Source organism: Phytophthora cinnamomi (genome assembly GCF_018691715.1).
Source record: "Phytophthora cinnamomi strain GKB4 chromosome Unknown Contig9, whole genome shotgun sequence".
Taxonomy (NCBI): domain Eukaryota; phylum Oomycota; class Peronosporomycetes; order Peronosporales; family Peronosporaceae; genus Phytophthora; species Phytophthora cinnamomi.
In genome coordinates this window covers 456,910-475,950 of record NW_027150942.1, presented here as the reverse complement: position 1 = coordinate 475,950, position 19,041 = coordinate 456,910, and the positions used below count along the sequence as shown (strand labels likewise).

At 56.8% G+C, this 19,041-nt stretch overlaps 3 protein-coding genes across 4 annotated transcripts; 2 read left to right on the top strand and 1 right to left on the bottom strand.

Moving 5' to 3' along the window:
- Nucleotides 1-13,694: 13,694 nt before the first annotated feature.
- On the top strand, nucleotides 13,695-16,523 carry IUM83_16343 (T-complex protein 1, beta subunit; the record flags this gene model as incomplete). The annotated part of the gene is made up of 4 exons (XM_067941219.1): nucleotides 13,695-15,271; nucleotides 15,627-15,650; nucleotides 15,714-16,153; nucleotides 16,294-16,523. The coding sequence occupies 4 exons, from the start codon at nucleotides 13,695-13,697 to the stop codon at nucleotides 16,521-16,523; spliced, it is 2,271 nt and encodes a 756-aa protein (XP_067798397.1).
- Nucleotides 15,867-18,739, bottom strand: IUM83_16342 (uncharacterized protein; the record flags this gene model as incomplete). Of its 2 annotated transcripts, XM_067941217.1 has the most annotated exons (3): nucleotides 15,867-16,131; nucleotides 18,207-18,479; nucleotides 18,546-18,739. In XM_067941217.1, 3 exons carry the CDS (start codon nucleotides 18,737-18,739, stop codon nucleotides 15,867-15,869), a joined length of 732 nt encoding a protein of 243 aa, XP_067798408.1. The 2 variants fall into 2 exon arrangements, with proteins under 2 accessions (XP_067798408.1, XP_067798407.1); XM_067941218.1 differs by lacking the exons at nucleotides 18,207-18,479; nucleotides 18,546-18,739 and adding an exon at nucleotides 16,218-16,606.
- Nucleotides 18,267-18,959, top strand: IUM83_16341 (elicitin-like protein; the record flags this gene model as incomplete). Its single annotated transcript, XM_067941216.1, has 1 exon — nucleotides 18,267-18,959. The coding sequence occupies one exon, from the start codon at nucleotides 18,267-18,269 to the stop codon at nucleotides 18,957-18,959; it is 693 nt and encodes a 230-aa protein (XP_067798426.1).
- Between the last annotated feature and the right edge of the window lie 82 nt (nucleotides 18,960-19,041).

Here is a 19,041-nt window from a genome sequence, read left to right as displayed (position 1 = left end):
CTCCTTGCTCCACAAGTAAAGTTCTCAGCTCAGCCTCGAGCTCAGCTCGTCTTGCCTGAGCCGCAGCAATTCTGGCTTCCGCCTCAGCTCGGACTCGGGCTATCTCGCGTTGATACAAATTCTCCAGTTCAGTGTCAGTCACAGGAGGCTGAGAAATTTTCGGAAAAGCATATTGCGGGGTCTGACGAATTTCCCAGGTCGGCTTCACAGATGGGGTCACAGTTCTCTGAGGTTCCGCATCATTCATGCCGCTGAGAGCGTTCTTCTCAGATTCTGGTGTGCCAGGCAATGGCACTTGCGAGGGGTTCACGTCCCTGGCCGTCCCAGTCTCAGACCGAGCTGAGGCTGAAGTAGTCTGGAGTGTAACTGAGACCATTACAGCTGGGAAATTACTCCGCGCGGCTGAGGTCACAGATCCCATCATCACCGTTGCACTTGAAGTGGGTCCAAACGTCCCAGCTCCAACACCATAATCTGAGAAAGACATCAGAGACGATCCCGAGGAACTTAATCCAGACAGGTCCGTCCCTTGGTCATTCCCAGCCATGGAGGCATCAGAACCAGCTTTTGCACCAACCACACTTGGAACTGTGCCCGATCTTGCACTTCGCATAGCATCCGAATCACTCCCAGACGCGTGCCAGGATAGCAGAGATGTTGAGGGGATCGAAGGATCTGAGCGCGACGAGGGCAGCGGAATCTCAGCCGGTTCATGGCTCAGCTGGGGTTTCTTGCGAATTGGTTCTTCATCCAAGCTCGAAGCTGGGCTTCTCGGCCGAAGACCAGTCAGCTGAAGACGCATTACCACTTCTGGGCCAAGGAAAAGCTGGGCATCCTCACCCATAGCCACATCTCCATCTCGATCAACTAGAAATCCGAGTTGGGTCTCAGATCTCTGAGCGGCAGACTGGGTCTGAAGAGAATCTGAAGTTTGTCGAACATAGTATGCTGTAGTACCAACCACAGATTTCCAAGTTGCCAGCTCAATGCCGAAGAAATGAGCGATTCGCTCGATCTCAACTCGGACCCGAGAATCTGGGACCCCAGACACTTCATCCAAGCTGGGCCAAGCTGGGACTCGGTTCACAAATTCATACCCAGCTTCCCAGAGCATAGTCTGCAACAGCGCCACGCAGGCAATCGGTGGAAGCAATTTCAGCGAAACTTTCACAGCTCTCAGGTCTGAGATGACTGGGAGTCGACGTCGCTCAGCTCGAAACACGTTCAGCCACCTAGCGGCAGGCGACCGGGTCACAGAAAACAAGTGTCGACCGGTCGACTCAGCAGCTTTGATGAATCCCCACAGGTCGTAACCACCGTGACACGGGTTGTACGCGATGTCGACCGGGTGAACAGTCTCAGCTGGGTCTCCCATCCACATCTCAAACTGGGATCGCGCATAGCTCAGCATTTCTTCGTCAGTCATTTCTGGGAGTGGGGCTAGAGCCCAAGTCTCAGCTTCACCCTCAGGCACACCTTGCAATCTGCGAGTGGTTCTCTGCTCAGGCCACAGAGTACTTGACCAAGCACCGCCACCACTTGCATAGCTGGGAAGTGTGACACCAGGCGCATAACTCAGCCTTGTAGGAGTCGTCCCAGCCCCAGAAATACTTTTCGTTCTCAGATGTAGCTCGCGCTTACCCAAAAGGCTGAGCGCACCACCCTCGGCTTGGCTACCGGGATTACTCCCAGTAGTTGGCTCTGGGCCGAGACTCGGCGCTTGAGCAGTGGTCATCTCAGCTGAGAAACTTCCTCTATGTGTCGAACTGTGACTCGCTGGTGGTAATCCCAGACTCGGACCATCATTTCTCGGAACATCTTGTCTTGGATCCGAATCTCGACCAGTCTCAGCTTGCTTCTTCACAGGCGAGCTGGGCGGCGGCTCGGCATCCTCAGTTTTGGGCGCAGCTTCAGGTTCAGCACTCATCTCAGCTTCTTCCTCAGCAGATACGCTCAGATCATCACTTTCTGGGACCCTTTCCGACTTCCTGGACCTGGGCGTCCCAGCATTCTCCATCATCACTTCAGCCGGCAAACCAGCAACTCTGAGACTTCGCCGAAGCGAAGACTCAGGCATCTCACCACTTGTCTCGGAAACTTTCGAGTCGGGAGCAGTCGACATGACTTTCACACGTCCGTCACCAAAGTCGTTTCCTGATCCGGGCACGCGCACCAGCTGTGGCGATGCGGGCTCCAAAATCAGGGAATAGCCTCGCGGCTAGACCTCGATCTCAGACCACTCAACTCAGAATCTGAGATTAGATCTCAGATCCCAAGCTGGGTGAGGCGTGTGTTCCTCACTCTTGCAATCCCTTGACTTGGTTCTTCCTAAGGCTACGCTGTGGGCCCAGACTTGCGTCGGCCACACCAGCTGCCTCCGAACTCGACAGTTCCCAGATGCCCCCAGACGAAGCTTGCTCCTTGCTTGGAAGGCCCTTGTACGCACGTGCTGAGTCCGCTGTGCCCCGTTTTCTTGAATATAAACACGTTCACTCCACACACACTTAGTCCACTTCTCTTCTCAGGCCCTTGGACTCTGGGCCTTAACAGCCTCCTCCTTGCTCAGCGACTCCGGCTTCGAGTCGCTTCCAGTCACGAAACTTCCTCCGGCGGCTCAGACTGAGAGCCGCACAACGGTCTTCACTCGCCCCTCAGACCAGAGTGGCCCCGAGAGTTGGCTCGGTCTGAGCCTGCCTTGATCCAGGGTTCTCGCTCTGCACCCTGGGACTTCCGCGCACCACGCCTTGATGTAGGCGACACAGCGAAGCTGGGAACCACTATCCCATACTATTCGCGCCACACGGATACCACCAGCAACCCCAGAAACCACTATCCCAGGTGTTGCTCTGCCGAAACCTCAGAGCGGAGCACCTTCCGCCCGAAAATATGAAGCACCGCCAGGAAACCAGCCAACCAGCACGAAAAACCAGCAAAACCAATGTCCCGCGTGTGGAAATACAACAACGAAGGCAAACCGGGCCGAAACACGAAAAGGCTTGGTTGTTGAACTTGAATTTATTTGGAGTTAGCTGAGCTTGACCGTAGAACACTCGTAGCGACTCCACTTGACCTTGCGCGCTGCCGGGGACAGGGACTTGGTCCCTGTGAAGCAACACGCCCGTCGGCGCAAGACGAACTCCGCAGCTTGCGGTCTTCGGGGCAAAACAAACTCTGATTATTATCATGCACATGCACATACAAAGGGCCTATCAAGTAAGGGTGCAAACATCTCCTGGGTACACCTTGAACAAGGGTGAGACACCCACTAAGCTACTGGCTTGGCGGCGCCCGTGAATGCGCGTCGGCGCTTCCATTGGCCTGTCTGTGTCAGTCATCACTTGATTACACTGATTACACCTGGGTGCAAATCAGTGATATCCTGATTACGCCAGGATCTTGTGGCCGGGATTGGGCGGACTTGGTCTGTCATCACCTGATTACACTGATTACTCTGGGTACAAATCAGTGTGTAATCAGGATGACGCCAAGATTCTGCGGCCCCCGTTGGCCCAAATCCATAGGCGACTGGTCAGGCCGAATCTTGTGTGCCCGACACCAGGGGCCGAAAAGCCACAACGGGGCGACCCTTCAGAGCGACCTTCCAAGCGGCAACCGCCAACTCCAAAGAGCAACTACCGCAGCTCCCAGACCGGCAATGTAGCCATCGCTTGTGTACCCACTTCATATGCGAGGCCACGAAATCATACTTCGGGCTCTGCAGGCACGCCGTAGGCTTTTAGTCACGTCCTAGGCTTGGAGCGTCAGCTGTCTTTCACCAGTTGCCACTTATCCTCACGAACATCGTGCATCCAGACACCAACTTGCGCCCACAATCACCGTGTCTCAGTTTTGGCACAAGTTGAGGGACTGCCGGGCTGAAAACCTGAGCTGGGGGCAAAAATACGATGTTGATTCCATACCCCGGCTGTCCGACCAATTTGACGAGTCTCAGTTTTGGCTCAACTTCTGGGACTCTGAGTCTGGGAATCTGAGCTGGGGGCAAAATTACGATGTTGACTCCATATCTCAGTTGTGGCACCCCAAAGCCGAGATGAAATCAGACGCCGCACGCCACGCCCTCTTCCCAGACGCCAGACTGCACATCTCAGGGTCTGGTCCACAGGCAAACCTCAGACCGAACTCCAAATCGCCAAGTCTCAGACTTTTGCCACAACTCTCAGGTCTCAGAACTCTGGGCATTCCAAACTGTGAGATCACCAATCTGAGACGTGGGGTCTGAGACTTAAGCAACCATGGGACTTCAAATCACAGACCCAGAAGGCCAGGGCTCAACTCTTCGCCCAGAGTCCGATCCAAGGCCTGGAACCTCAGATCTGTGGTCTCTAGAGCGATTCTCAGACCTCAGACTCCAGACCGAATTCAAATCTCAGACCTGGGGATCTGGGGTCGCCGCAACTCGACGGTCGCAGAGCTCAGTTTCCAGATGTAGCCAGCACAACTTGAAGTATGTACAAAAACCAGACTTGGGTCAAGAAATATCCACGTTTCAAGTGACATGTGGCCGGTACGTGGTAGGGTTTGGGCTTCTGACTGATGGGTCCTGGCCAAGAATTGGCTCGGACCTCGTCCCACAGAGCCCCGCTAATATGCATGTCTCTGATTGGTAGAAAGATGCTGCTTTCTACCAATAGGATCTTTTGGGTATGTGTGGACCACTCACTGTGGTGGTCCACTTCAATGTACCCATCGGTGTGTCTTACACCAATGTGAGGAAGTATCCAAAAAACGTTTAACAGATAACCTATCTGTTAAATTCACAAGTGGCTTGCAGCCACTTGTACGTGTAACCCCGTTACACCATCCCCCCCTCAAGGTTAGACGCGCGGGGTCCCCGCACGTCAATCTTTTGGAATTGACCATTCGTCAATTCTCCGCGTTTGGAGAAGAAACCCGCGCTCATTCAACGATGAGCGCGCCTCAGAAGAAGTCCGCAAAGTCGGTGGGGAGTCATCTCTCCATCGACGACTACTTCGAACGCCAGAAGGCGAAGTACGGTGACGTCGTCGACTTCGACGACGACGATGAAGACATGGAGGGCGAGGAGGACTCGCCCTCAAAGCGTAAAGACTCAGTGTCGAGCGAATCGCTCGACCCTCACGCCAAGAACGTTCGCCCGCGTGAAGGGGACGAATCGGACGCTTCGAGTTCGAAGCGTTCGCGTACTGAGAGCGATACCCCACTCGCTTCCGCTGGGGCTCTCAGTACTCCGCGCGCTGCTGCTGCAGCGCGTGATGTCAAAGCTCAAGGCTCTCCGCGCGCTGCGCCTGCAGCGCGCGATCCATGGATGCCGTCCGCGTCCGAGATCGCGGACCGGTATGGGAACTCGGTACCTCCGAATGAGGTGCCGCTGTACGTATGCAGCGCCATCAAAGATGACGCTGTGGCTGCCGAACTGCACTCTGATGCGGAATCGCATCAAAGGCGCGATTACTACATCGGACTCTTTCATGAGCTCCGATGGTTTCAAAGCAAGAAGACCTCTTCTCGCAGCAAAGTGCCCGAATGGCAGGCACTTTGTCAAAGCTGGAACGCCTTTGTTGAAAACTTCAACAAGAGACCGAGTGCTTACCGTGATCGGATTAAGCAAGCGCGTGATCGCTTCGAGACGTACTCGAAGCGTGGAAAGCTGGAGCAACTTCATGTTGCTGCTGAGGAGGCAAATGTGCCGTGCGCTGTGCTCGAGGGCTTTCAGTGCACGAAGTGCTTCCCAGGCGCGGTCCGCTTGAGCGACCGCGACCTGAACGGGTACACGTCGTTCTGTGTGCCCGACAGTCTCAAAGAGCTCCGTGCTAAGTTCTTACACGTGAGGGTTCGGGCGCTGGCGATGATCGCAGCGCTCGCTCTACTTCCGCTGTGCCAGTGCGTACTGCTCCTCGTACGCCCTCACCATTTCCGGAACGTCCTCCAGCAAGACGTTCCGCGGCTCCCATGTATCTCGATGGGGAGGAAATCCTCTCCAACGAATACGAAAACGAGCCCCTTGAGGGTTCGTTTTCGGGATACTATGGTCAACAATCCGCTCAACAATCTAGCGGGTTGAGCCGCGGGCATCACGGATCGGCGGTGGCGGGGGTGGGAACACGCCCCGGGTATGATCAGCCCCGGGCTGATCAGTATGCGCCTCTCCACGACCGGGTGACCGTCGTGGAGCGTCTGCAGGGCGCTGAGTTCGCCGCCCTGAAACAGGAGCTGGCGAACCAGAAGGCCCAAGTCGCGGCGGTCTCGCAGACCGCCTCCAATATCCAGGTCGAGCTGGGGACCCAGATGAAGGGGTTGCTCCAGCGGCGCGGCAGTGCCGTGCTAACACAGTGAACGGCCCGATGAAGCGCGGAGCAAGCTTGCTTGCTCCGAAATCCGAAACTGCATGTCTAGGCAGGTTTTGTGTTGCTAACAGAACTAATGAACCAACTTTAAATTCATTTGTGTTGCCTCTGCCCGCATTGTCTGCGTTCAGCTTCTGTTGATCAACAGAAGCTGCTATTGTGTCTTGGACAAACCGAATCACGGCTTGTCTTTTGGTGATGAAACTGATTGCATCCGAGCTGAAGTCATTCAGCTCGCTCTCCGCTAGAGGCCCGGCCTCTGCGTGTTTTTTTGCGGTGTCTGCGCCCTGCGCAGACCCGTGGTCGTTGGCCATGTTGTTGGGGGAGTCTGCGCCCTGCGCAGGCTCATGTGGTTTGTCCATTGTTGCAGCTGACACTGTGCAAGTGTCAGCGGTTTTCTTCGGCTGCTGTATTGCAGTCGTAGATCCTCCCCCACTTAAAGTGGGAGCCATCACTCCGAGTAAACTCGGTAGACGTGGATGCCGCATGGCATTCACGTAGAACGGTGTATGCCCGGTCGAGGCATGCACTGAGTTATTGATGGCAAACTCTGCCATCGATAAGCACTCGCTCCAGTATTGGAACGAGTGAGCGTAGCTCTTCAACATATCGACGAGCACGCGATTCACGCGCTCGGTTTGACCGTCCGTCTGCGGATGATCCGCAGTCGACATGGAAAGCTGGCTCCCAAGAAGTGTAAACACTTCTTGCCACAGGTGCGCTGTGAAGCGCGGGTCTCTGTCCGACACGATGTCGGACGGCATGCCATGGTGTTTGAACACCATGTCGACGAGCAGACGGGCCGTCTGCTTCGCGGTCACCTCTGCTGGCACCGCAGAAAGATGTACCATCTTGCTGAAACGGTCTACAAAGACCACAACACCGGTGTTCCCTCCGCTGTCCGGGGGAAGACCAAAGATGAAGTCCAAAGACATGGACTTCCAACACTCCGACGGAGTCGGTAGTGATTGCAGTGGAGCCTGCGCGAATGGCGCAGGCTTTACGCGTTGGCATACCTCGCAAGCACGGATGTACTTGCGCACCCACTTATACTGGTGGTGCCAGTAGAAGTCGCGCGTGAGAAGGACGTATGTCTTCTCACGTCCGAGATGTCCCGCAGATGGGGCATCATGATATTCGTACATGATCCTGAGTCGCAGGTCATGGTCATTTGGCACGACAACGCGGTCCGCGTTGTCGTCGACTGCATTGTAAAGAAGCAGTCCGTCGTGCACACGAAAGCGGTGTGCACGCGCTCGAAGGTGCTTGGGCAGCTTCTGACGGGACTTGTCAGAAGGCGCTGTGCCATAGGCCAGCAAGAGCTTCGCGTCCGCGTCGTGCGCGTACGCGGCCTTCACATTATCCAACAGAGATGATGTGGGTTTGCTTGATCGCATGGCGTCAATGGCATTGACGTCAACAGCTTCCGCATAGTCCGGCCGACGTGATAACGCGTCGGCCACCACGTTCAATCTTCCGGGTTTGTATTCGACCCGGAAGTTATACTCCGCAAAGAATGAGAGCCATCTCGCCATTCTTTGTGAAATGTGTGGCGACTTCACTGCGGTACGCAGTGAAGCATGGTCGGTGTAGACCACAAATGGTCTACTCCCAAGCAAATACACTCGGAACTTTGCGAGTGCATACTTCATGGCAAGGAGTTCCTTGTCATGCACCGGATAGTTGCGTTCAGCTGGCTTCAGCTGACGCGATTGGTAGTAGACGACACGATCACGGCCCTCGTGATCGTGCTGCATCAACGCGCATCCGATCGCGAAATCGGATGCGTCACACACGACGTGAAATGGACGATCTTGGTCAGCCACTGCCAAGATCGGTGCCTCAGTCAAGCCCCGCTTGACTGCATCGAATGCATTTTGGCAATCGGCTGTCCAATTCCACACAGCTTCCTTCTTAAGAAGCTGTGACAGCGGGCGGATCTTGCCCGCATAGTCCTCCACGTACTTGCACAAGTACGTGGCTGCTTCAAGGAACTGCCTCAGTTCCTTGACACTTGAAGGCGTTGGCCATTCATTTATCACTCTGACCTTTTCCGGGTCAGGGCGAACACCATTCTTCCCTATGAGACACCCGAGAACGGGTATCTCGCTCGCCCCGAAGATACACTTCTTCAGGTTCGCGTAGAGGTGTCGCTGTCGGGAGCACGTGCGTGGCGATGGTGCCAAGTTGGGGTCTGTCCGCGGCTGTCCCGCGAGTCCGGGCGGCGCGGACGGGGACCCGGGAGGGTCTAGCGCGTGGCCATAACGATTGTGGTGTTGGGCCGGTCGTCGGCGGGTGCGTGCGAGGCGTGGTTCGAATGTGAGCGCGTTTGCAAGTTTGCAAGTTTGCAAGTTTGCGACGGCGTGCAGGTGTGTGTGTGGGATGCTAGGACAGCTTGGCCGAGCGGTTAAGGCGATAGACTCGAAATCTATTGGGGTAACCCGCGTGAGTTCAAGTCTCACAGCTGTCGATCTCTTTATGTCTGCGCCGCCCGCTGATCGTTGCCGTCGCTTTTACGCCGTCTGGAGGGTGCAACCAAGTCGTAGCAGTCTTCGCAGTCCCCGGCCGGTCGTATGGGCGTGTCGCTGGCTGGAGCACGTGCGTGGCGATGGTGCCAAGTTGGGGTCTGTCCGCAGCTGTCCCGCGAGTCCGGGCGGCGCGGACGGGGACCCGGGAGGGTCTAGCGCGTGGCCACAACGATTGTGGTGTTGGGCCGGTCGTCGGCGGGTGCGTGCGAGGCGTGGTTCGAATGTGAGCGCGTTTGCAAGTTTGCGACGGCGTGCAGGTGTGTGTGTGGGATGCTAGGACAGCTTGGCCGAGCGGTTAAGGCGATAGACTCGAAATCTATTGGGGTAACCCGCGTGAGTTCAAGTCTCACAGCTGTCGATCTCTTTATGTCTGCGCCGCCCGCTGATCGTTGCCGTCGCTTTTACGCCGTCTGGAGGGTGCAACCAAGTCGTAGCAGTCTTCGCAGTCCCCGGCCGGTCGTATGGGCGTGTCGCTGGCTGGAGCACGTGCGTGGCGATGGTGCCAAGTTGGGGTCTGTCCGCAGCTGTCCCGCGAGTCCGGGCGGCGCGGACGGGGACCCGGGAGGGTCTAGCGCGTGGCCACAACGATTGTGGTGTTGGGCCGGTCGTCGGCGGGTGCGTGCGAGGCGTGGTTCGAATGTGAGCGCGTTTGCAAGTTTGCGACGGCGTGCAGGTGTGTGTGTGTGGGATGCTAGGACAGCTTGGCCGAGCGGTTAAGGCGATAGACTCGAAATCTATTGGGGTAACCCGCGTGAGTTCAAGTCTCACAGCTGTCGATCTCTTTATGTCCGCGCCGCCCGCTGATCGTTGCCGTCGCTCTTACGCCGTCTGGAGGGTGCTACCAAGGCGTAGCAGTCTTCGCAGTCCCCGGCCGGTCGTATGGGCGTGTCGCTGGCGGGAGCCCGTGCGTGGCGATGGTGCCAAGTTGGGATCTGTCCGCAGCTGTCCCGCGAGTCCGGGCGGCGCGGACGGGCCTCAGTAGGGTGGATGGGGTGGAAGGTAGTGTTGTTGTGGAGGTGTTTGTGAATGTGGGGCTGTGGACAAAGTTGGTGTGGAGGATGGATGTTGGGAAGGGCGGAAAAGGTTGGTAGATGGTGGTGGAAAGTGGGTGGAAGTGGTTGGTGTTGGGGAGGAAGGGTGGGGGTGAATGGGTTGGAAGGTAGTGTTGTTGTGGAGGTGTTTGTGAATGTGTGGTTGTGGATAAAGTTGGTGTGGAGGATGGATGTTGGGAAGTGTGGAAAAGGTTGGTAGATGGTGGTGGAAAGTGGGTGGAAGTGGTTGATGGTGGGGAGGAAGTGTGGGGGTGAATGGGTTGGAAGGTAGTGTTGTTGTGAAGGTGTTTGTGAATACGTGGTTGTGGATAAAGTTGGTGTGGAGGATGGATGTTGGGAAGTGTGGAAAAGGTTGGTAGATGGTGGTGGAAAGTGGGTGGAAGTGGTTGATGGTGGGGAGGAAGTGTGGGGGTGAATGGGTTGGAAGGTAGTGTTGTTGTGGAGGTGTTTGTGAATGTGTGGCTGTGGATAGTTGGTGTGGAGGATGGATGTTTGGGAAGTGTGGAAAAGGTTGGTAGATGGTGGTGGAAAGTGGGTGGAAGTGGTTGATGGTGGGGAGGAAGTGTGGGGGTGAATGGGTTGGGACGGTAGTGTTGTTGTGGAGGTGTTTGTGAATGTGTGGTTGTGGATAAAGTTGGTGTGGAGGATGGATGTTGGGAAGTGTGGAAAAGGTTGGTAGATGGTGGTGGAAAGTGGGTGGAAGTGGTTGATGGTGGGGAGGAAGTGTGGGGGTGAATGGGTTGGACGGTAGTGTTGTTGTGGAGGTGTTTGTGAATGTGTTGTTGTGGATAAAGTTGGTGTGGAGGATGGATGTTGGGAAGTGTGGAAAAGGTTGGTAGATGGTGGTGGAAAGTGGGTGGAAGTGGTTGATGGTGGGGAGGAAGTGTGGGGGTGAATGGGTTGGAAGGTAGTGTTGTTGTGGAGGTGTTTGTGAATGTGTGGTTGTGGATAAAGTTGGTGTGGAGGATGGATGTTGGGAAGTGTGGAAAAGGTTGGTAGATGGTGGTGGAAAGTGGGTGGAAGTGGTTGATGGTGGGGAGGAAGTGTGGGGGTGAATGGGTTGGACGGTAGTGTTGTTGTGGAGGTGTTTGTGAATGTGTGGTTGTGGATAAAGTTGGTGTGGAGGATGGATGTTGGGAAGTGTGGAAAAGGTTGGTAGATGGTGGTGGAAAGTGGGTGGAAGTGGTTGGTGTTGGGGAGGAAGTGTGGGGGTGAATGGGTTGGACGGTAGTGTTGTTGTGGAGGTGTTTGTGAATGTGTTGTTGTGGATAAAGTTGGTGTGGAGGATGGATGTTGGGAAGTGTGGAAAAGGTTGGTAGATGGTGGTGGAAAGTGGGTTGAAGTGGTTGATGGTGATGTGGGGAGGAAAATGGGAGTGAAGTGGTTGGTGGTTTGTAAAGGTGTGGATTTATATAGAATTGGGATTGAGAAGGGATGTTGTGATAAGTGGTGTGTAATGGTTAGAAATGGTTTGGGGATGGTAGAAAGGTGGTAGGTGTTAGAGAGGATGTGTGAGATGTTGAATAGAGTGTGGGTGAATATGGAGAAAGGTTGTAGAGTAAAGTTGTAAAGAAATTGGTATGAGTATATTGAGAAATTGGGTAGGTAAGAGAGTAGGGTGTAGGGTGTAGGGTTTAGGGTTTAGGGTTTAGGGTTTAGGGTTTAGGGTTTAGGGTTTAGGGTTTAGTGTTTAGGGTTTAGGGTTTAGGGTTTAGGGTTTAGGGTTTAGGGTTTAGGGTTTAGGGTTTAGGGTTTAGGGTTTAGGGTTTAGGGTTTAGGGTTTAGGGTTTAGGGTTTAGGGTTTAGGGTTTAGGGTTTAGGGTTTAGGGTTTAGGGTTTAGGGGTTTATGGCTTTCGTAGTGCTGGTCATATTTCCCATTTGTCCAGAAGCCTTATGAGTTTGCATTTCTTTGTTTGCTGTGATGTAGAGTTTTTTTTTTTATCTCTTTCGTAAGATGAGACGCGAATAGCAACCCTGCAGGAAAGTGATACGAACACTCGGTCCCTTGAGCACCTAAGCGTACTCGCACTAACAGCTATTATTGACCGAGTTTTTTTATATACTCTTGCAGGCGATGAAAATCACGCGCGAGTGCTTCATCGACATCATCGCAAGCAAGCACAAAGCTCATTAAAACATACAAGTAATATTTTTTATTTGTCATTCTGATAATTGATTCAGTTGTGCTGTGGGGATGACATTCACTTGCCCACTTACGCTCCGGGTTTTCCCTTCCTGATGGCACAGCACTGTCCTGCAAACTTGAAGAACCAACGAGGGGCTCTACCAGTAGTAACAACGCAAGGCTCCCCTCGGACACATCATTCATTGCCTGCAAGTGTTCACTAGCCAATGAAGCAAAAGGCACAAGACTGACCCACATTAATGTCGCCGTGATGAGGAGCAGCAGCACGCGCGGTTCTCGCCAGCGTTTGTGAAAAGTAGAAGTACATACTGAAACACCGCAAAGTTGGCGAGGAGCATTAGCGGAAGAAGCACAGCTCGTCCTGTTTGATGCATTCCGTCCGAAGAGAACATCAAGAAGCACTCGGGGGCTACAACCTACACCCTACTGACGACGAATATCGACTGGATTTAGTCAATGGCGGAATGGAAAATGTCACGATCGCTTTCACGTTTATATACCGCTTTGAATTGTTGTCTAAAAGCCTTCTAGCATTTCAGGTGTTGGTTTAAGTCTTGACGCGTTGTTCTCCCACGATCATGAAGGTAACAGCAATATCTCGACCAGTACAGATTCGTCACTCATTATTAGGGTGCAAGCATCCTGTCGGAAGAAAAGCGTTGTGTGAGCAGTCAACGACAGTAGCTGGTGAATATTCACCATGATTCTTGGGCATTGTTCTTACACGGTGCTAACGTTTCTCCTACAAATTGTCATTCTCACACGCGACATCAACAAGAAAGTGAATCTGTCGATCGTTTCAAGGCTTGTACGGATCACTAAGCTACTCGTGCTTGTCGGATTCGCGGTCATCGTGGCCAATCTTGTTGAGCTCAACTATCAGGATCTTCAGACAAATGCCTTGGAGCTCTTACACGAAACTACCAAGTATGTTTCGCTTGCATTTGTGGTGTACTTCCGCTTCCTTGTCTTGACTCGGGGATCATAGAAAGTGTGGCGCTACCAAAAAGTCCAAGTGATCTACTACGTGCTCCTGGTCACGCATGGAATCCCATTTATCATCATCGCCTACACCACTGGAGTCGCTTTCGATCGTGTCCAAGGACTTTGGATGCGCATCAAAATTGCGATGTGCCTGTACTCCACGGCTCGCTCCAAAATGCCGAGCGCGGAATCTCGGCTAGCTGGGTCTTGGAGAGGGAGTGCGGGGACCAACAACCCTCATGATGTCAGCTCTGGACGAGGCACCACTTGAACCTGAAAATAACAAGTGCACCAGCGTGTGCCCTGGTCCGTGACGGATTCCGTCTGCAATACACGCATAATAGCACATCCACCAGCGCGTTGCGCACAGCAGCAGCACCGCAAGATCTCAAAGTGCACACCAATCGTGGGTAGAGGTGCAATTAGGCTCCAGGCGAGTGTATCCATCCTGTGACTTTCGATTCGATATAGACGATCAGAGGTAAGACCTTTGCAACTGACTGGCGCATTCCGTTGCGTGGGTTTGTTGGAGGGGGCCACTCAAATATCTTGGGCGCCATACACAACAAGTGAGCCGTCGACCGTCGACCTCCGTCCTCCTCCTCCCCGCCGAAGCAGAGCAGAGCAGCCAGAGCCACGATGCAGCAGGCCGTGTTGGACCCGGAGTCGCAGGTGGAGAAGGGCGAGAATGCGCGCATGTCGTCCTTCGTGGGCGCCATCGCCATCGCCGACATGGTCAAGACGACGCTGGGCCCCAAGGGCATGGACAAGATCCTGCAGTCCATGGGCGGCCCCGACAAGAGCATCTCGGTCACGAACGACGGCGCCACTATCCTGCGCAGCGTCTACGTGGACAACGCGGCCGCCAAGGTGCTCGTGGACATCGCCAAGACGCAGGACGAGGAGGTGGGCGACGGCACCACGAGCGTGGCCGTGCTCTGCGGCGAGCTGCTGCGCGAGGCCGAGAAGCTCATTGACCAGCGCATCCACCCGCAGACCATCATCGACGGCTGGCGCATCGCGCTCACCACCGCGCACGACGTGCTCGTGGGCTCGGCTGCGGACAACTCGCAGGACGCCGACAAGTTCCGCGAGGACCTGATGAACATCGCGCGCACAACGCTCAGCTCCAAGCTGCTCACGTACGAGAAGGACCACTTCGCCAAGCTGGCGGTGGACGCCGTGCTGCGCCTGCGCGGCTCCAGTAACCTGGACTACATCCAGATCATCAAGAAGGCCGGCGGCTCGCTGCGCGACTCGTACCTGGACGAGGGCTTCATCCTGGACAAGAAGATCGGCGTGGGTCAGCCCAAGCGCGTCGAGAACGCCAAGATCCTGGTGGCCAACACGGGCATGGACACGGACAAGATCAAGATCTACGGCGCCCGCGTCAAGGTGGACTCGATGGACAAGGTCTCGGCCATTGAGGACGCCGAGAAGGCCAAGATGAAGGCCAAGGTCGAGAAGATCGCCAACTTCGGCATCAACTGCTTCGTGAACCGGCAGCTCATCTACAACTACCCTGAGCAGATTTTCTCCGAGAAGGGCATTATGGCCATTGAGCACGCCGACTTCGACGGCATCGAGCACCTGGCCGCTGTCACGGGCGGCGAGATCGCGTCTACGTTCGACAACCCGGACGCCGTGCAGCTCGGCGAGTGCAAGCTCATCGAGGAGATCATCATCGGCGAGGACCGCATGCTGCGGTTCTCGGGCGTCAAGACTGGATCGGCCTGCTCCGTGGTGCTGCGCGGCGCCAGCTCGCACTTGCTGGACGAGGCCGAGCGCTCGCTGCATGACGCGCTGGCTGTGCTGACCCAGACGGTGAAGCACTCGCAGACGGTTATGGGCGGCGGCTGCACGGAGGTGCTGATGGCGCAGGCCATCGACAACAAGGCCCCGTCCGTGCCCGGCAAGAAGGCGCTGGCCATGGAGGCTTTCGCGCGCGCGCTGCGCCAGCTGCCTAGCATTATCGCCGACAACGGTGGCTACGATAGCTCGGAGCTCGTGACGCAGCTGCGCGCAGCTCACCACCGTGGCGAGACGACGGCGGGCCTGGACATGCGCACGGGATGCGTGGGCGACATGCAGGTGCTGGGCATCCGCGAGGCGCTGAAGAGCAAGAAACAGGTTCTGTTCTCGGCCGCCGAGGCCGCCGAGATGATTCTCAGAGTAGACGACATTATTAAGTGCGCGCCGCGCCAGCGCCAGGGACAGTAAGCGGCCGGTTTCTTTTAGTAGCGTTGCGGACTGGTAGCAATGGTGAAAGCAGCATGCGTGTGCGCTAATGAACAAGACGGTTAGTATTACTTTGGAATGGGTCTGCTGCAGCGCATTTTGACGAGCTCCAGCACGAGCTCAACCACAAGAGCGGCGGTGATCACCCGCGTGGCGAGTCGCCAAATGTACCCTTCATCTGGAATCGGCTCACTTCGAAGCTGGACTCAATGGGAGACTCCTTAGTGGGCGATTCTTCCAGTCATCCTCACTTCGCGTAGTGATCAGCGCTCTGCATGGCGATTGCTTCGTATGGCCGTGCGGCCTGGTGCTTGTGCCTTGCTCTCTTCCTAGCCGCGGCGAGCTCGCAGGATGTCGGTGAGTGAACCTCAACAGCAGCAGCGGTGAGGAAATGTGTTAACTCACCTCACCTGCTTTCAGGCGACGGCTCCTCTGTCGGCACAAGTACAGGCTCGAGCGATACCCCCACGACTCCAGTTGCGACCACTGCGACGCCGACAACCACAGCACCAGCAACCACAGCCCCAGCAACCACAGCGCCAGCCACCACAGCTCCAGCAACCACGGCGAGCACTACAAGCCCGACGCCCACAACGACAGCACCGACCACGACAGCGCCCAGCCCCACCACAGCAGCTCCAAGCCCCACAACAACAACAGCACATGTACAGCGACTACAGCCAGCAGCACCTTCAACAGCCCCGCGGCGACGGCGGCGACGTTGTCTCCCGCTACGACAACGGCGGCGCCCGTGGTGGATACCAACTCGTCCACGCTGCCTCCTGGGGTCGACCTGAGCATGCGCGGCGACGAGCTCGTGACTGTAGCGAAGACGACGCTGGGACGGCACCACGTCGTCAGTACGTGGTCATCACGAGAAGCGGCGGCACGGAGAGACGATCGTCTGACAACGACCAGCTCCACCAGTAGTATCGAGCAGCAGCAGCCGTAATAGCAGCGGTGGCGCTGAAAACAAGATGCCGCCCCGCAGTCCGCTCAGTTGACAGCAGCCCCACCAAGCGTCGAGCTCTATCAGCGTCGGCGCGATCGCCGGAATCATTGTGGCGGCACCGTATGCTCGTTCTCTTCGCGTTCTTCGCGGCGCAGCGGCGGCGCAACACCAGGTCGAGCGACGCTTCGGAGGACTTCCTCGAGTCGCCCGTGGTGGGGAAGCACGCGCGCCGGCTGGACCAAGGCCAGTCGCCGGCGGACACGGAGTACAGGAGATGACCCGAACCACCGGCGAACTCGCGCTCGTCGGGCAGCTCGATTACGCGCAGGCGGCACCGCAGACGCCGTGGAGGACCCGTCATCCTGGCGTCGCGGATCCCCATCGACCGCATCGAGCTGGGGAACGACGATGCGAGCCTCTGAGGTGCACGCGGGCGCTACCGAGAGCACGACGTGGCATCAAGACGCTTGCCGGAGAAGCGAAGGACCTCGCGCACATCCAGGCGTTCCGTCCGAGGTGCGGCTCCGACAATGGAGCACCCAATCGTGCAGTTCATCGGCGTGGCGGGAGTCGCGAGCGACTGTTCTGCGTGACTGAATCATGGCGGCGACCGCTGCGCCGCTGAAAGACTATCTCGCCAGCGGCCGCCAGGGATGGATGCCAGCAAGGTGCAGATCGCCTACCGGTGGTCACGCGCTGACGTATTTCCGCTGGAGCCGGTGGCTGCTACCGCGACTCGCGCAACATCTTGCTTACGGAGAATTTGGACGCCAAGATCGGACTTTGGCGCTCGCGCACTGCTCGGACGCGACCATGACGCGGGAGTGGGGCTGTGATGGGCGCCCGAGGTTAGATAGCGGAGGCGAGAAAGGACGTGTTCTCGCTGGGCGTGGTGATCTCAGAGCGAACGCACGAGCTGCCGTACTCGCACGCGAAAGAGAGCGGCAGCAGCGGCAGTGGCGGGCGCCGCCCGGACACGGGGTGCAGATGGTGTCGCCAGCAGCTGCGCTGCGCACTCGGCGTCATGGACCCGGACATGGCCTGCTCTTCGGCAGCTGCGTGAACGTGGACCCCCGCGATCGCCCCACGGCGGCCGAGGTGTTGTATTACCTGCAGGTAGCGGCCCGCAACCGGTAGTACTGACGGCCGAGCTGCGTTGCTCCGTCTCGATAAGCATGTTGAAGTTAGTTCCCACACATCCACGCCTTCCCCGCCCTTGCAAAAAAAGTCTTGGTAGCGGAGACACCTAGCTGTCAGAACCCATGGCGCGCGTCGATCTCCGCGTCCTCGGTCCTCGGTGATGCTTGACGCGATGCCATTCGCCTCAGCCGCTCTATGCGGTGCCACCGACATAGTGTAACGGCTCAGCATACTCAGATCAAATAGTCGAGAGTCAGACGCAACGACTGTCTTGTGCAATCGTGGTGCAGCATCATCCAACGCGCTCCGAGTTCTCAGCTCGCCGCTGAGGTCCTCGTGCTTGCTGTCGTTTCCGGTGCAACCTTCTTGCTTGCCGGCGCACGTGCTCTTTTGCTCTCGACTCTACGTACCTGTCGGCCACATAGCCTTCGGCTTCAGCTGTGCCGTCTTGGCTTCCGCGCTGCGCTGTGCAACATGCCAGACTGAGTCCGCGGGGCTGACAGGAGAACTGCGAACAGGGCTATCGACGAGGAGGAGGCGACGCCACCGCTGCTGCTGGACAAGAAGGCTGGGGCGTCTCAACCCGAGCCGTCCCAGCTGCAGCGCCCGAGCACGGACCTTACCACACTTTGCGGTGAGTGCCCGTTCCCTTCGTTGATCCCGCCGGGGCTATGCCCGACCGCCCGGTAGAATGGAGCGTGCGTCACGGTGAAGGGCGACCTTGGCCCGAGGCTTGGCACACTGTACGGCACTGTAGCCTACAGTCCGTAGGCCTGGCGGCGTGTGGCTTGCCTGTCCAGTCGAGGCGCTGCGTTCCGTACCTCGGACGCGAGTCATTCTCCAATCTGCCGCCAGCACACAGATACTCGTAGCAACCAAGCATGAAGGTCTTTGCGTCCGCGCTGATCGCCGCCACCATGACCGCCTCCGTCGCGCACGCCGCCACATGCGACACCGCCTCGGTGACGGCCCTGCTGACGTCCGACGAGGTGACATCGTGCGCCAGCGACTCCGGGTACTCCCCGTCCTCGCTCAAGACGCCGACGAAGGCCGAGATGGACATCATGTGCAGCGACACCGCGTGCCAGACCGTGCTGTCGGACCTCACCACCATGTTCCCGGAGGAATGCACGGTCGGCACCTTCGCGCTCTACGCCGACCTCATCACGCCCGTGACCTCGCACTGCGGCAGCTCCACCTCGAGCTCCTCCACGGCCGCTTCGGCCAGCACGAGCGCTTCGTCCACTGCTGCATCGGCGTCCGTCGCCACCAGCACGTCTTCGGCCTCGCTTGGCAGCGCCGCGGAGGTGACTGCGGCTCCTGCCAACACGACATCTTCGGCCAGCTCGAACAACGACGTGACTGTCGGTGACTCGGCTTCAGGCAGCTACTCCATCGAGACGCAGACTCCTGCAACGGAGGCGCCGTCCTCCTCGACCACGGCGGACTCGGCCGCGAGCTCGTCCAGCGCTGCGGACAATACCTCGAGCAGCACCAGCACCGGCATGGCTGTGAACCCTTCGACCGCTCTGTTAGGGTCGGCCCTCGTGGTCACGGCTGCTCTCTTGCTGTAAGTTAGAGCCCGTGCCACCAAGCAACACTAACTGAAGTCTGATTTTTTTAAAGTTGAAAGCCCGAAGTGAAGTGTTTTGGAGC